Genomic DNA, 18,062 nt, shown 5'->3' on the forward strand with positions numbered 1-18,062 from the left:
CAAAGCCAATAAAAAGAGGTACCTGTACCAATACAGGGCCTGATCCCAAAACTGGCACCGCTAGAAGAGGGCTGGCAAATGCTAGACAATATTAGGTAACAAATGTCAGTGTCAAAATACTTCTGTGCGACTCTCTCAACTGCTGTTTGCATTTTGCAGGTTTTTTGCCAATTTACTTTTCTGGCCTCTAACTTAATGGTGTCCATTTGGAATCGAAGGTGGCCTAGATGTGAGTAACGGTGGACATTAAAGAGCGGAAATTTAAGCTAAAGGGTCGCAAAAGGGGGGTTGAGAAAGTGTGAATCAAATATGTGCATTATGTAGTGGAAATGCCACTGAGTATGCTTGTCACGTACAAGTCCTCGAGAGCAAGCTGGTAACTTGCAAGACATTTTCGAAAATTCGCACTTTTGCGCCGCAACCCACGTCACCAGGCGTTCGCCTGAGATCGCGCGCATTGCATTGGCTAGCGCAAATGACGTCATGATGCAGAGTGCTTTCACTGGTTCGCGAGCAATAGAGAGAAAAAGGACGAGTGCTTGACTGGCCCCGAAGGTGACTACAGCACCTCCCCCTTTGTACTCCCTCCTGTCTGTAGCTGTGGCGTTTGTTGTACGAGTTGCGAGGTAAATCATGGAGACACTTTTTAATTGCGGATGTCTCTGGTTTACATTAGCTATACTGAAAATTTTTGCAGATGGCTGATAGGCAATTCAATATATACCAGTTTAATCAGCTTTTCTTACCCTCATTGCCCCCCCCCCCCCCCCTTTCAGTGCCTTTTTAAGGCTCGAACAGGAATACCACAATTTGTGGCTTGGTTTTGTTCACATGATAATCATTTCCTGATAACAAAACAAGCTTGTAAATTCAACAGATCATTAAGCTATGATAATTAAGTTTTAGTGTTTTACAGCAATTCTCAAGAAAACAGACTAAAAATTAAAATCCAGTAATAATCGAATTAAAGAGCCCTTTTAATGCACTGCAAGTTGACAGAACCAAAGTAATACTTCAGAGAAATCAAAATTCAAATTAAAGAGTTGTCTTACTTCTTGTTGTCCAGTAAAGCAACTACAGTGGCCCTAAAAGGAGTATCAATCATCTCTTCAAGCAGATTATTCTGAAGGCCAAATGCTTGTTGCCAGTTAAATTGAACCACTAATACAAGGAAAACGCGTGTATCTGTGCATCATTTCTTCTCAAAACAATTGCATTTACTGCTTACCACATAAAATCAAAGCCACAGTGAATCAAGCAACCAGTTAAACACAATGTTTGAAGAGAATGCGAGGGACCAGAAACATCACAAAGTGCAAACAAGGGCAAACAAACATGGCATGCGAAAACTCGCCAATAACAACACTATACAGGCGAAGCTGCCTAAAAGGTCGCCTGTGCCTTCCACCTGCCAGCGTAAACTGCAAGCCGACTGGCGTCTTTACGAAATTTTTCAGGATGAGGTGTGTAGCCTCGTCCACTGTGTCGCCTCCGATCAAAAGCGAGCCGCTTGATGTGAAAACCATTACAGCACGAATTATAATAAGATGTTGAATACAAATAAAGAATGAATGAGCATTTATAAATCGTCATATTTATTGCATAAAAGCACAGCAAATAAGAACTTTATATATGCTTAAAATCCAGAAATTGTTCACACCCATTTTTCTCCAATGAATTGCTATTTCATGCACATGACAAAAAAAACGCATGTGCAACCAAAATAAATGCAGCGATAAACCTGTCTTCACTGCATTGCTTAGAAGAATGTGCTGGTACCAAGCTGATCGACACATGCTCAAGCCATGAGCGACAGCTTTTCAGTGTGATGCGACAAAGCATGCCCATTAACCCCCCACCCCCCTCCACGAATATTTCTTAACTGTACCAGAAACCCGAGAATGATTTCACCAAATTTCATGCAAGCAAATTGCAAGACATTGATCAAGAGTGACAAAGGTAAAAAAAAAATGGCGCAGCTAAGGAATGGAGACCTTGCTGCAACTTCAAAAAAAATGCCAATCTGTGAGAGCAATACAAATGCAGTCATCTTGCACTCCATATTTTCATGCCTGCAGGTTTTCGGAAAAGTTCAATTTTCTAGGCAGGTACTTTTCATTTTCGTTACTTGGAGCAGCCATCAACTTAACTGCAAGCATACTGCAGAACTGCCAAACTGGCGATATCAAAAATCAGGAAATTTTATTCGTGCTATCTAGGGAGTGGGAGGGAGGCACTGCATCAATCTGTGTCGAGTCCTTCACGGCAGGGACTTTGCTGTCTACGCTAGCACCGTGCCATGGCAGCCACTTCAGAAGGCTCACAGGAAAAGCTGTGAGCCTTCTGAAGCGCTCGTGAACCTGTTTTTTGTGTTCCCTTACTCTGTCCGTTGTCCGGTTTTTTGCGCTTCCAAGTTTACAACATGCTACACCTTCTCTACTGCAGCCTTCTAGAATTCTGTACCCATGCTGTACCACAAAATAAGCCATATACACTTCAGCTTTGGCTTAAAGCGGTACTCAAGGTGATTCTGAGCTCATCTTTTCACCGCGTGAACTCAAGCACCAATTAACCACATAATTTTGAATAACCAGTTCAAACAGTGCTGACAGATACAATGCTGATTGCAGATTTTCCATGTTTACGAATCAGATTATAAAACTTGCAATGAGAAAAACATTTCTTTACAACTACTGAAAAACCTGACTTACCAGAACAGCCCTTCTCTCAGGGTCTCCAAGGTTTTCTTCTAGCCCCTCAACATCTCCTCTGGAACTCAATGGGACCAGCTCTTCCCCTATACGATGTTGCAGAGCAGCTGCGTGATTCCCTTTGAGCTCTTTGAGGTCAGCTTTGGTCTCCATCAGGAGCTGCACTGTCCGACTGTTGAAGCCTGAAATGTTCAAAATCCATGATTACAGAAAGACTGCACATATCCTTCTGAGTGCTTTGGTATCGCTTAAGGTATCACAATTTCGTTTACATCAAACACTGATAGCATAGCACAGAAACAATTTTTTTTAAAATTCGGTGCCATTTAAAAATGGCCAGTATCCCCGAGATGAAAGCACCAGTTGCTGCACTACAAAGTACAAGTTGTCCAGTGTTTTGAGGGAAAAAAGTAGAACACGAGTGGATTACTGGGTCCCATTCGCATCACACATTCATTAGGTCGACCTTTATTCAGCTTGAACCCAACAACCTTCTCAGCTCGATAGAGCAGCTGCGTATTCTGAAAAGGTTCGAGGTTTCTGATATGAGCGAAACGCATGTCCACTCCTGATTTTGAGAGCGCACTGCACAACATAATCTGTTTGTGACCTGTAGTAAACTGTCAAAACAGGCAACAGATAAAAAGAGAAAGCTTCGTGGCCTGTAGGTAGCGTTCCTGTCTCACAGGCTTCAACTCCCACTACCACCTCTCAGAGAAATTTGGTGTATCTGAACGTTGCTGAGCTGTTCCTGAATTTTTTTATTTCTCTGTTCCATTAGAACATTCCACCCCCGGCCAACGCCACTGCTCAGTTTTCTGTGACAAAGGGTCGATAACACTGTCGCATTAAAATTCAAAAATAATGTAGGGCCTGGACAGCAGTTATTGTGGTCACTGTGATGACAGCGTTACATGTTATAGCCTTATGCTCCGGGTTTTAGCAGCGGATGTGCCAATCATTCATTTGTAAAAACCATAACTTTTAAATTTCTGATGCTGAACAATCACTCCCATATCCACAGATTATGGAACTTCTCTGGAACTGCAATGCCACGACTAAGGGTGATGTCATTGGAAACGACAGGCTATCTCACACTGCCATTCACAGCAGTCATGACAATCTTGACAGTTGTCTGGAAATGAAACAGCACTATACAAAATTGAATGCAGCCCACTCACGTAGCGAGCATGGGGTGTCTATATGTCGTCAATATGAAAAATCAATTCAATGATATATTGTCAAATTCATTATATAATCAGCATATAACTTTCCTGCCACTGTTATTGTAGGCAAGCTAGCAAGACTGAAGCAACAAATATTTAAGTTATGAAAATTCATATTCAAAATTCTGACTAAATTTCAGACATCATTTGCTATTCGATTCGCACTTTCACTATAGATTAATTTCGTTATAACGAACATGGATACAGCGAATTATCAGTATAATGAAATGAAGAGTGCAAACTCTGACACTCTATTGGTTATAATGGAGCAGTTTTTTGCATTCGCTTGGCTCAAAATGCACAAGGAGCCGTAAAAACTTCAAGAAATGCAATATTTTGATCATCTGAATAGTCCACAGTATTAGTGTGTATGAATCGACCGTGCATTCACATGCCGCACCATATAGGGACAGTACGAACTAGCATCAAGCTGTCAAACGCATGACCGGCACGTGATGGAACCATCGCCTCATCATGCCGCACGCCCCTGCCACATGTGCAGACCTGCGCGCAAGTGGGCTGCACTTCATGACTCAACTCCGTTGCGCAAAATGGCAATGCAGAAGCACAAAGTAGTCTCGTTTGAGTGGATTTTTTTGTAGTCCACAGCGAGCGCAAAGGGGGACATTGCTGAGGACTTCAGTGTTGCATCTAGCACTCAGTCGACAATTGTGAACGCAAGACAGAAGATTGCAGACATCTTTTGACATCCGTTCCAAAGGACACATGAAGATTGATCACCTTGTCATCATGTCGACTGGTGCTTCTAAATGTTACGTTTCAGAACTTAGTCTCTGCTGATGACAACTTGGTATTGCACCTGAACTGACCGACCGAGAAATCGCTCACGAGGCAAATTCTTGCAGATGATGCAAGTAGGGATGATGGCAGTGAACCGGAAAGTCAAGAATGAGCTCTAAAAAGCGCAGAGGTTGCCGACACGGCCAGTAAATTGAATGGCTACCTACAGAAAGTGCCTGTGGCCTGATGTGGAGAAAGCTCTACAGTTAATTGATTTCATGGAGAATTTTGTCCGCTCAAATACTGCTCAGTGCCACCAAGCAAAGATTGCATTGTTTCTTAAATAAATCTGCGTGGAGCCAGCATCCCCATCTAGTGTTCATTTCTGCTCTCCAACACAGAACAAAGAGCGATATTTGGCATGCTTATACCAAGCTCTGAATTCAACAATTGTGCGTTATTACACCTTTCTGTGGTCCCCCCTGAGAGCACCCTTTGCTTGGGTTTATTTGCAGACTTTTGCAGATTTTCAGAACGATTGTTGGGTGTAAGAAATTTTAGGCCAAAATTAGGCTTAGTTATAACGAGATCTGACTCGATTCGAACCTCTTTGATCAGAAATTGTGAATTTCTGGTTCATCTAAACAGGCAGTGAAACATCGCGACATCCTCAGACAGCAGTATCTTTCACTTATGAATGGAGCCTACAGGCATTGACATCAATGAAAGCATAGGGAATTTTTTTATGTTGATCAATGTAAAATAATAGCGTAATCATTCAGATAATTGATTAGAAAGAAAGTGGGATGCAAACCTATGAGCGCCGAATATCATGTTCGGTGCTCTATCAGCTCCGCTAAGACGACAGCTGTTCAATCTTCTTCCGTAGGTATTTGCTGTGTGTAACCTATCGTTGAGATGTTCACCAGCACCACCCTTTTCAGTAGTGACAGACAGTATGTTCAGTAGCGAGTGTCGCATAGAACATGATCCGACGGGAGAGTGGAAGTTGTGCGATAACCCTCTTGCACTACCCATGGCACCAAGGCTGCCAGAATCGAGGCCTTTTATTAGAACAAGGGCCTTTACTAACGCGAAAGTGTTAGAGGCTACATTTTCCAGAAAATCCGGTGTGAGCGTTGTCAAAGAAAAATTATGGCCATGGCTATGACAGGTGGTCGTGTACATGTGACATGGCCGGGACTGATTTGGCGGCAGCTTGTGTGTCCTCACGAGGCCACATGACATGGCAAGATCTGCCAACTCGGGCTTATCAAGGTAAACTTCGAGATGGGAGAGTAATACCCCTGTCACACGGGCACACTAAATGCACTTTGAACTAATGCTCCTTTACGATCCCAAAGGAGCACTACTTCAAGGGAGTTCGTCCGTGCTACACGGTCGCGGAACGACCTTCGCAAGTAGGGAGCCTACATACATGCCGCCTGCCGCCTGGCTTAGGGTGGTGACATCTCTCCCAGTGTTGCCGAAAACGGCCGCTAAACATGACGGGCAGCCATGTTGTTCCCCTTGAAGAGAGCATCCCCGGCTTTCAGTGGCGTGGTCGCTGGGGCGATCTACAACATTAGTTTATATTCTAGTTTATCGGCGTTTCTTTCGAAGTTAGTACCAACAGATGTGCCGTTCCGACGACATAGAGCAGTTCTCAGCGACGGTGCATTACACTCCGAACGGGTCTCTCCTCTGCGCGCGTCATCGCGCCAAAAGGCAGCGCTTATCAATTACGTAAAAAGGGTTCCTCCTCACGATGAGCACTAACCGAGCTTAGGTGTTGGGCGTTCAGAATTTAATGTTATGACGGTAATCAAAAGATTACGCAAGCGCACTTTTTAATGCTTATCAATTACTTGGTTCATGCGCGGCCTGTACAGAATGTGGCCGTAGTGGCTGTGTAGCTTATGTCGGGCATAATCGCCGCAAGTGTTCTATCGTTGGATAGCTTATGTCGAGTATAATTGCACCGGACTAATTGTAGGTCTCAAATAATTACCGGTAATTAGTTAATTGTAATGTAATTGAAATTTACGCTACATCACTAAGTCGCTGGATAGCTTATGTTGAGTACAATGGCACTGAACTAATCTTGTCTTACCGACCATTAATTAGATAACCGTGATTAAAAATCAATCGTTATGCTCCATCATCAAGCTATATATCGTTGGATAGCTTATGTCGAGTATAATTCCACCGGAGTAATCGCAGGTCTTAATTACCATTAATTATTTATTTGATTTAAAATTGAACCTAATGCTATAGCATCGTCATATATCGTTGAAAGGTCTCGATGAGTAGAATCGAAAATGTAACGGTAAACCGAGCTAACGCTGGTCTATGTAGGTTCAAAATAAAACCACGCAACAGAAGCAAAACAGTAGCACCTAATGCTTATGCATTCACAGCACGGGAAGAGACTTAAGTGCCCCAGTAGTTCTATTACCGACATCACAATGGCATTTGCGTGTGCAATGTACCATTAGTTTGTGCATTTTGCTCTTCTGTGAGCAATTACACATGCTCTACGCAATGAGCTATGCAACCCCATACTAGCACACTGTAGCTTCAGCAAAAGGTATAAACATACTTAAAAAAATTTAGGGAATCTTGAGGCTGATGTTAACAAATTAAGATCGAGTGTTGTAAGCGTCTTAGTTTTGTACAGATTGCCATTGAGTTAACATTAAAGCAGTGCTTCATTTCACATTGCCTACCATTTTTCCACGTGTGCTGAGAAACTAACTTACACAGGGTGTTCAGTAGGAGGCTCAAATGTTCAGAGTGTAACATGAGACTTGCTGGAATGGAATCAGAGAAAGAGGAGCAATACAAACAATGGGACAAGTGAGAAAACCTAAAATCAAGAAACCAAATGACATTTTCAGACGCCTTCGTGTAAACATTCAAGAAGCTTCTTTTATTGCCGACACACTTCTGGCAACTGTCAATTAAAGGGGAGGTGCTCATATTCTTTCTCAAGCAAACTGACAGAATATATAAGCATCCGCAGCCAGCTAAAGTGCATATGAAATTACATTCTTCCATTATCAGCATCTGTGAAACCAGTGAAATTTTTGTACACATATCAGTCACTCCTGTAAAACATATCTGGTGCGCACACTGATGGTGTAATTGCAAACAGGCTTATTATTTTTAAACATTGACCGAAGTAAAGCAGCTTCGTTGCTCAATGAACACTTCTACATAAAACAAAATATACTGATAGCCATGAACAAATTGCATGAGTGCAGTACAGAGGACACAATAAATGGACTAAATTAGCAGGACTAGTAATGCAAACAACTCAAATGATAATGTGAAACACCACGGCAACTCTGTGGGAGCGTATGTTTTACAGCCCCTAAATAATGCAAGGCATGGTAGTGATGCTCCAGCCACAAAAATAAGACTGTTACGCACTTCACAAAAGACTTGAAACAGTGGTTTACACATTTGCATCTAGTTCCAACACTTGCTCCTAAAAACTTCACCTTTGATGAACACACTAGTGGCACGCACTGTAAATCAGTTTGCTATTTCCAAATGCTGACTGAAGCAAAGCAGCTTCATTGGTTAGTGCACACAATCTGCAAGCAACAGCTTGCTACAGAGAGGTGACATAAAAATATGCTGAAAGACGTGAACAATTTACAGGCGAGCAAAGTACACACGACATACACAGTGAAAGTGTCAGAGTGCTATATTCGGGTACAACCCAAGGAAGTAGTGGCAGATGCCCCCCGACCGTTTCCCTCCAGCCAATAGCAGTGACCGATTTTCATGACAACGCGGTCAATCCGATTAAGCCACGGTTAACTGCCGTTCATCTGCCACTCCCAGCGATGCAACTTCCCAGCATTAAACATGGTGTCATGAAAATCGGTTGGCGCCATTGGCTGGATAGAATTCTTTAAGGACATCTCCCCTATTTTCTTGAGTTGTGTCAAACTATAGAAAAACAACGAAAGCAAGGCCAAATCATTAACTAGCTGACTGCAAGCATCTAAGCATATGATGTTACCATCCTTCTCAGAGTTCAGACCAGGTTTGTTGCGGCACATGTTTTGCTAGACATTCCATCCACCCTCTGTGCATGCTGCTGTCGTAGATGGATCCTCAGTCTTGTCCTCACATATTTTGTCAGGAGGACCTTCCCTGCCTGAGCATGATGTGTTTCACAGCAACCTAAGTTCAACTTGACAGCCTTGCACAGGGCATTCAGAATGCTAGCAAATGAGGTTTTGAGCACCATGATTTCCTTCATATCTGCAAAAGTCTTAAACCGCTCCTCACATTCTATAAGGACATTAATCACTGCTTGCGTTGGATAAATGAGGTTCTCAGAATTTTTCACGTACTCTTTAAGCTTAATAAGATTGCTATACTGATTTGTAGCATCTCAAACAAGGGCATTTTTGCAGTCACTACAGTTACCAATGGACTTCATGACAGACTTGACCAGGAATCCTCCTAGATAAGCAAGAATGTCACATTCTGCTTCTGTGAGAGCACACACAAACAGGTTTTCTAGCTCTTCAGGCTCTTGGTTTTGTCCTTCATGTCTCTGGATAGTTGGGTCAAGGAGGTCAGCTAGATGCAAGCTGTCATCAACCTCGTAGCTAGAATTTGTAGGTGTGTGCATGAACTGTCCAACACAAATCAGCTTCAGTGCACACTTAACGTCGTATGCACTAGGGACCGGCTTCTTGAGTCTCAACACAGAGAATATGTTTTCGAGACAATCTTGTACGAGCCGGCCAAGAAGCACATACTTGTAGCTTTGGTTGTCCAAGAGGTCTTGCGACAGGCTGAGAGCAACAGTGGTCGATGCCAGAAGGCCAGCTTGTGAAGGCTTCCAATGTGCCGTTGCTCCCATTTTCATTTGACGGAAAGTGCTGCACGTCAGTTCCAAAAGCGCAGTGGCCTCTTTATGCTTTGAAGGATCTATATCGCTCAGAGCAACAACCGGATGTCTGGCCGACATAAGGGTGTACCACCTGCTCACGAGGTTAAAAAACCACGCTGTAGCCTCTGCTTCGGGGGGCAAAATTTTTTGTTGGATTAAATATCGGATAGCAGCAGGAGCCTCACGGAACAATTGCACAGCAATGTTCACTTTCATGGTACTGAAATGTCCACTGCTGATGTGGATTTCCGACAGCCTATTTGCAATCTTCAGCTCACTTTGACAGTCATACTTCAACACTGCTTCAACATGCTCCACCTTGACAGTGCCAGAAGGAAGACTTTGTTCCTTAACAGTTTCTTCACCCAGAGTGAATTCTCCCACTCGGAGTAGTTGGGCACGGATGTTCTTCAAGACGTGGGCGGGGTCAGCCATAAAGAGTAGTTGCCTGCCACGGAGGTGCGGGTGCGGAATACAGCAGACAGTCTGTGAGTTTCTGTGGTTGGACAAGCCAAGCAGGCGCCAAACTGCACGGTTGGCAGCTCCCATGTCACTTGTGACAACAAGCACTCTAAGCGAGATTTGAAAACAAAGCTCAATCAAGTGGAACACAATGTCCTTCAAAATAGAGCCATCTATCGACCTTCCAGTGAAGTGATAGGCGATAACCTGTTTCCATCTCGTGTTCACGCCACCAACCATGAACACAAGAGCATGGTTGGCAACATCTGTAGCGGACTCCGGCAATGTAGTGCTCCCAAAAAAGCAATCAAGCGAGCGATCGTGGTCAAATCCTTGGGAGATTTCCATCTCATCCATGAAGAGCACACAGTCTTTTTCTATGTCTTGCATTGTGGCTACTTTGGATTTCAGGACATTAAAAAATTCATGAAGAACTCCAGGCAAAAATTTAATATTTTGAAGCCTTCGTATTAATGTCCTATTGCATGGCAGTGGATATGATAATGATCTTAATAATTCATAGCCTGCTGTTCCACATGCGTGCTTTATTTGAAGGGCCTCTCGAATAGTCTTCTCAGACCACTTAAGGCCCTTCGTAGTTTTCACCGTCAAAGCCCTTCTCTGGTCGTGTTTGAGGAACGGTAATTGTTCCAAGGTTATCATTTTTTGTTGTGGCGACTGTGACTTCTTTACAAGACTGCGCAGTTTTCTCTTTGTTTGCTCGTGAAGCCTCTGTAGGTTTCTGTACTTTTGGGCCAAGTCCTTATTTCTCTTTCTCAGCTCAGCATTCTGTCTTTGAAGAGACAAGTCAGTTGAAGCCGTACTTGAACCAAGTGTGAATGCAGCTTGAGGTATTTCTTTACTTGATCGCTCATTACTATGCTGTGGCCTTTCAGCGCTTAAGGATTCGGCCTCCATGGGTGAAGCTGCGGGCAGAGGAAGTCGACTTGCATCAGTGGAATCTTCCCCACTGGCTTTATCTGTTCTCAGAAAGGAATGGGCAACGCTGTCTGCATAGATAACAGTGTCGACAGCTTTGGGCGGCAGCAAGGTGGTTGTTAAAGGTAGATCATACCCTGGTACCTGAGCACATTGTAGTGGACTGACAGTGTCCTGGGAACTCATGCTGTCACTCACAGCCGAGTCTTGTGTTTGTTCGGCTGTTGATGCGAAGACAGGCTCTAGAGCAGCACTACCACATGGTTCATTTCCGGTGGGGTCAAGTACTGGGCTTTGCGTTGGCGTGGCCGGACGAAAGCAAGACCGCTTCTTCGGAGGCTTCCGGTGTTTCGGGATGGCTGAAATAAAAAATTCAGTCAATAGGGTAGCACTACACTCAAGAACTGCAGAAATTCTGCATTTACAGAAGAGCAACCTAGTACCTGCATAAAACTTCCAAATAAACTTCAGGAGTAGTAATATCAGTTGGGTTTTAAGATCCCAAAGCTGTACTGGGGGGCTTTAGATTTCTTACCGCCAGTGCATATTTAACAGCGTCGGAAAGCATGCTACAACTGGCAATGATTCAGTCGTGCAAAATTGTGCTCAACAGCAGGTTGTGTTAGCAGCTGAGGTACCATTGATGCAACTAGAATTACTAATCGTCCTGAATTTTGCCATTTTAGCTTCTGTGCCAGGTGACATAGAACAAATGAGACAGCACAGTATGCAGTCTGCTTTAGGATATTTGTTTGATTCTAGACGCCCCCTTTCTCGCAGGCGTCGGGTGAATTATAAAGAAAAAACGATGCTATACAAAGTATAAACACACTATAGGTGGCCTTGTGCTCTTTGAATACAAGGCTATATCTGTGTGTTACGTTTTGGATCTTAGTATCATATATATGAGTGCATTCAATGTGTAGAGAAGATAAACAGTAGTCCCTTAGGGAAGCAGTGGGTGTTCAAGAAAAGCAAATATAGTAGGGGTAGGCAGAGAGTTAGGTGGCAAAAGTTTTGTTTAGTGCCATACTTTATACCTTTATGGCTTACACGGAAGATTTCAATTGTCATTCATTCATTTTTTTTTCAATCTACAGTGAAAAATGAGCCAGAGGTAATGCAGAAGCCGTTAAAACACGGCTTAAGGTGATTTTATGTTTGAAGGTGCTGTTCGAATGCATGATCCTACAATAACGTGCAATATACATATTTTTTATGCCCGCGATTTAGTTTTACAAGAAATGAATTGCATGGATCCCAACAAATTTCTAGCTAGGGATCTAGATGCTGATGCAAACATGCGCTGTAGGAATGCTTGGATATAAAAGCCCTATCAATAGACCAAGAAGTTTGTGTGGATAATGTGGCCACAGATGGCACAGGAACCGGTTGAAGAAAAGTCAGTAGGATAGGCTTCGTCCTGCTATGGACCTTGAAATGCTGATGGTGATGAACCTTTCTTTGCAGCCTTCTAAAAGCAGATGAGCGCACATTTTTGAGCTTGCACAAAGCAACCACAGCACTACCGTATACGTGTAGACAAATTTCTTTGCAAACATTTCATATGAATGAGGCAGAGTTGTATTTAAGAGATGGATCAAAATTAGAAGCTTACCTCGATAAGTAAAAAGTGTGGGAACCGCATCTGGCCTTAGCTTCTTTAAGCCATCCTGTCTGTTTTGCTCGAAACTTGTTTCTTCAAAATGTGCCTGAAATGAATGGCAGCAAGTACTTCATAAGCATCAAGAAGTATATTCATACCTGCACATAACTGTGACAAATGCTGCAAACCGGAACATGACTAGCGTTACAACTACAGAGCTGTTTCTACCTGCTGTAATGTTTTCACATGCTGTCTTTTACCAGGCTATAGTGCCAAGCTAAAAAAACTGGATAAGGGCTTCCTAAAGGCTTCATATGCATGCCAGTAACCGGGCATATACAAAATGTGTTCTTTTAGTCTGATCTTGGGTTTCCAATCTTTTTCTACCGAATAGCGTCGTACAGCAGAACGGTGCCTAGATAACCAGACCTGACTGAAAATAAGTTCCTCCGACCACAGCGCTCACGAAACAGCGAACGCGTACAATGTCAGAGAGATGTAGAAATTTATTTTCACTACCTCAGTCATGTTCTCTGACATGAGTCTTGGCGCATGTATTACAGCGCAAACAAGGAAGCGGGCGCCAATATATCGTGAGTGCACTCGCGTGAGAATTACAGTCAGCGAGGGCGAATGCGAACCGTTGCTTCTCGCCCTTGGTGCTCGAGACACGCCGCCAGCGCATCTAAAAACTAACGAGAAGATTGCACCCACGCCCGCAATGCGTAGCCTGTTATCAAACCCACGCCGCGCACGCCGTTCGAGGCGGCCGTGGTTTAATTATCGTAAACGTGAAGCACAGTACACCAAACATAACAAGCGAGCAGGTAACAAAAGAGAAAAAGGTACGGTACTCACAGAACATATGCGAGAAGCAGCAGTGGGTTCCCAGCAGTCTCGCTTTACTTGTGCCAGCCAACGTTTTCTTCGTTTGGAGTCAGCCGGGAAACGAAACATCCGTGTGCCCTTCCTGCAGTGGTTCGAGCACTGCGGAACGCAACACCCGGGCATTGCTGCTGCGTAAGCTTCCTGGCGCACTTAGTGCAACAACCGACAACATATGACTGTCCCACTCAACGATGAACGGCGATGAAGACGCAACTGCTGCAGCAGCTAATGCGCGCCTATGCACGGCGGGGAACAAGATGGCGCGGCGTCTTCCCGTAACCATGACAACACACGCGCTGGCAACATGGGTCTTAGCGGGAGGCGGCATGTGCTGTGTCAAAGGAAGTCACCACCCTAAGCCGGGAGGGGGCGCGACATGTAGGCTCCCTATTCGCAAGAAGTTTTTAGCGCCCTCGTCGGCGAAAAGCGTTATTAAAATTGCAAACCTCACTGCACATGTAAATACAGAAATGTCACATTTTTTTTAGTAAATTAGTTTTATAACCGTATTATGTTAAAGCAACGCAATTCTAACTGCAATAATGACATGATTTTCCAAGTACAGAGCATAACATCACAGTGCTGGCCACACTGAGCCCTACTCGCTCAGTCTGGCCAGGCTCAGCTTCGTTCTTCGGTTGTTCCCTTTGGTTCTTTTGCCCCTGCGATCGTTGTTTTTGTGGTCCCGTTTTTCTGGTGTGCCTTGTGTTCGGCGGTCTCCATCAAAATGAGTGACGATCCACGCGACGAGAGAAAATTTGAAATTGCGCTTGCAATGAGTGTGGTTTTGTCGTCGTCCGTGGACCTTGCGCTATCAAGGCGAAAGGTGCGTGAAATACGGCGGCGTCTCTTGGCGAATAACGCCTTGCTTATAGCACTGGCCTCGACTCGGCGCACAGTGCGGCGGCAAGTGTGGGCATACCCCCGCAACGAACGGTGGTTTGAAGACACGCTGCCTGGTTTAGGTAGCCGACACTTCCGGCAATCTTTTCGCGTGTCGGAGACAAGTTTTCGCTATCTTGTCGATGTTTGCCGACCAGCAATGGAGCGACAAATCACAAACATGCGTGAGCCCATCCCCGTAGAGAAACGCGTCGCAGTCGCTTTGTACAAGCTCTGCTCGTGCGCAGAGGACAGAGCCGTCGCTGACGTCTTTGGCATTGGGCGGTCAACAGTCAACGAGCTCTACAGAGAATTCTGTGAGACTGTCGTGGCTACGCTGGAACACGAGTGGGTGAAAATGCCCACTGCCGTCGACATGCGTGCTCACATAAGAGAATTTGAAGCTATGTGTGGGTTCCCGCAAGCCGTTGGAGCTCTGGACGGATGTCACATCGCAGTGTCGCCACCGAAGGAGCATGCCAGTGACTATTATAATTACAAAGGATGGTAAGTAGTCAACGAGGTCTGGTATTATTGAAAGGACCATGCAGGAGACGTCCACTATATTTGCATGTACTGTGCGGCTTGACACCAGCACAATTAACTTGTAGCAGTCATACAATGGAGACGCCGAGTTTTTATTTCTCACATACTACGTTCATTGCCACTTGTAAAAAAAAAAAAAACTCATAGCAGTTGTAAATAAAATGTCCATCTTTTCATAGTTACATATATTGTGCTCTTCGTCTGTAAAACAATATATAGCCATTGTAAATGCGAGTTTTCTAAGCGTATGTGTTGAGGTAATTGTTTTATGGTCAAGATAGGATAGAACAAACGTATGAGCTACTGATGTGGAAGCATATGAAACAAAGGCAGGAATGCATCTTGTGACATTAGCAAGCAATTTGAAGCACTTCATGTGCGCATCGTGTTACTTCTTTTTATAATATTCCTCCTTCGTTGCTGTCCTCATGAGAGTACATATTTGATGACTCTTTCTGAATGCAGTTTGTTGTATGGTCATGAAATATTGTGCTTTGCAGGTACAGTGTCATTCTACTGGCCCTTGTTGACCACAAGTACCATTTCCGGTTCGTGAATGCTGGTTCACCGGGGCGGTGCCATGACTCATATGTATACCAGAACTCCACGTTGGCCAGGATGGTTGAGTCACCGATATTCAGTGCGCCAACTGCCACCATCAACAGAGTGATTGTGCCACCCTTGATCCTGTGTGATCAAGCATTTCCACTGACACCAAACTTAGTGAAGCCATTTAGAAGCCTGGATACTTGCGATGGGCACAGGAGCTACAACTACCACCTGTCCAAGTGCAGAAGGATTGTGGAAAACGCATTTGGGAGGCTTAAAGCAAGGTTCAGGCTCATTTCAAAAAGAATGGATGCCAACGTCAAGAATGTGGCGCAAATAATAAGGGCGTGTTGCGTGCTCCACAATATTTGTGAACATTTTAATGACTCTGTGGCACAGCAGTGGTTGCACGAGGTAGAAATTGACGACGCTGTGCATGTGCAGCCTGCACATTCCTCTGATGTTGTAACTGCAAATGGTGCAGATGTTAGGGAAGCACTTGTCGAGTACTACCGGCAGTTTGAACAACACTAGAAATATTTGTCTTGGTACACATGTCTGCGGAAAGAATGTGTCATTCTTTGTGTTGTTTGAATAATGTAGTCTTCAACAGATTTTTATCCTATGCCCATTTGCCCCCACAGTGGCCTTATGCCTTCATCTCATAATAAGGGGTTTTCAATTAATCTCTCTGCCTAGTGCCTAATAATAGACCTACTGATGGAGAGTTGGGCTAAACAACATGCACGTTTAGTATTACTGTTCCATGTTCATTTGTACCACAGCTTTTTTAACTCATTTGTACTCAGTGTCTGCTTAACATAGGCTGTGAAGAGCAGAGGCTGGGCAACACAAGTTTGTTCTAAAGCATGTTGCTGGTGCTGTGGGCCATGATTTTGTAATTTTTCCTTTGTCGTGGCACATTGCGGTGCTTTGTGAATAGCTGCCGATTCAGGCTGCAAATCCATGTGTACTGCACATTGAGGTCCAATTTGTACTTTGTCTACAGTGTCATTAGAGTCCTAGAATATGTACTACACGACTTGAATACTGTTAATGGAAACAAAGACTATATGCACCTAACTTTATTTGCATGTTCTCTTTCAAATGATGGATTATACATTTCAATACATCTGTCATGGTGTGGCTTATTGCCTTCAGCTGCTAAATAACTTTAAATTCAGTTTGAACTTGATGCTCTTTCGATTTCATCAACCGAGCGATGGCTGTAATGTGTGTATGGTAAGTCACGGGGCAGAAAAAAAAAGTGCGATTTTATCGCTGATACACAGTTACAATTCATTGGAACATTTGACCAGCATTCTTCAAGAACGGGAATAATGACAAACTACGTAGCAGCAGTTGCAGTTTTTTCATGCATCACGTGGCCTAAACACAAGCTGCACATCGCAGCCATTGTTAGATTGATGAAACCGAAACAGTGTCAAGAAGAAATTGAATTATAAATGATTTAGCAGTTGTAGGCAAATACCACTGGGTGATCTATATGTAATGCTTAAAGCATCATTTGAAAGAACAAAAATAAAGCGTGCAAACAATAGGTGCGCCTACTCCTTCTAAGCTTTATTAAAAAACTTTCCCATTATATCTACAAGCTTTTCTTGAGCATTAATGTGACGCTCCATGAATTGAGCTTCCTTCTCTGAGGCAGCTGCCAGCGCAATTCGAAGCTGGCGTTGCTCTTCAAGCAGCTGCTGCTGGAAGCTTGAGCTATCAGCTTTCCTCTTGCGTGAGCGCTGCCTCTGGTTGCTTGCTGGCTCCTGATTTTCAGTATTTTCCTCGCATACAGCTGCCCAAGAGTCAGCTGTGTGCGGTGAAACTGGGGCATCCCAATCCTCAGTTGTGCTCCTAGAGGGGCTTGTGCGGGCTTCCATGCTGGCGATGAGCTGAAAAAACGAATGTGAGAGAATTAACATGTGCTTGTCATATTCCATGTATTGGTGGCAATGAAAGCAGCAAAACGTTCTCGACGTAACCACTTTTGTGCAGACTTCTTCAAAAAATGACTTTCTTCTCAGGAGTTGCACTGAATTGCAATTAAAAATTATTGCACTGTACCGTAGCATACAGCCTTTTGTATGGAACAGTAATCGTATAACATTTTCAGCAGTGAACAAGTTCACATTCACATGCGGAATTCCTTGCATTAATGAAGAATTTCATTTTTAGAGAAAGCAGTGAATGTATGAGTCTGGAAATGCATGTAGGAGACCATGGAAGTGCTCTGTGCCTATTAATATATGGTGTCATTTCTGTGCTGCTATACAACCAATAATGTGCACAAGGTTTGATGTAAAAGTGAGTGTAGTGGCATGGACTGCATTTTCGTTCACTTGGGTTATTAATTGCAAGCATTAATGCAGTGCCGAAAAAAACTGCTGCCCACCTGTTCTACTGTCATACTCTCTTCAACCAATGAATGGTCATTGGCTGGCAGGCTGCCCAGAAACCTGTGAATTTCTGAGAAATAAATCCACGCAACTGGCGCTGAGCCCGTTGTCCTTTGTTTGGCACAGTTCCTGAAACAGTTTAACTCATTTGTTATTTGCACATAAGCGCCAGAATAAGCA

The 18,062-nt window shown here is 43.8% G+C and overlaps 1 protein-coding gene across 1 annotated transcript; it reads left to right on the forward strand.

Annotated features, from left to right (window-relative positions):
* Positions 1-14,122: 14,122 nt before the first annotated feature.
* LOC144100549 (uncharacterized) lies at positions 14,123-16,694 on the forward strand. Its single transcript, XM_077633463.1, has 2 exons — positions 14,123-14,883; positions 15,423-16,694. The coding sequence occupies exons 1-2, from the start codon at positions 14,222-14,224 to the stop codon at positions 16,003-16,005; spliced, it is 1,245 nt and encodes a 414-aa protein (XP_077489589.1). The 5' UTR covers positions 14,123-14,221; the 3' UTR covers positions 16,006-16,694.
* Positions 16,695-18,062: the final 1,368 nt, after the last annotated feature.

This window comes from Amblyomma americanum, chromosome 8, assembly GCF_052857255.1.
Source record: "Amblyomma americanum isolate KBUSLIRL-KWMA chromosome 8, ASM5285725v1, whole genome shotgun sequence".
In the NCBI taxonomy this organism is placed as follows: Eukaryota; Metazoa; Arthropoda; class Arachnida; order Ixodida; family Ixodidae; genus Amblyomma; species Amblyomma americanum.

What these genes read in the sequence shown, in the direction of transcription:
- LOC144100549 (XM_077633463.1), top strand. Translation starts at nt 14,222, where the DNA reads ATGAGTGACGATCCACGCGACGAGAGAAAATTTGAAATTGCGCTTGCA. An exon ending in TATTATAATTACAAAGGATG is followed by an intron (nt 14,884 to 15,422) that starts GTAAGTAGTCAA and finishes TGTGCTTTGCAG; the next exon opens with GTACAGTGTCATTCTACTGG.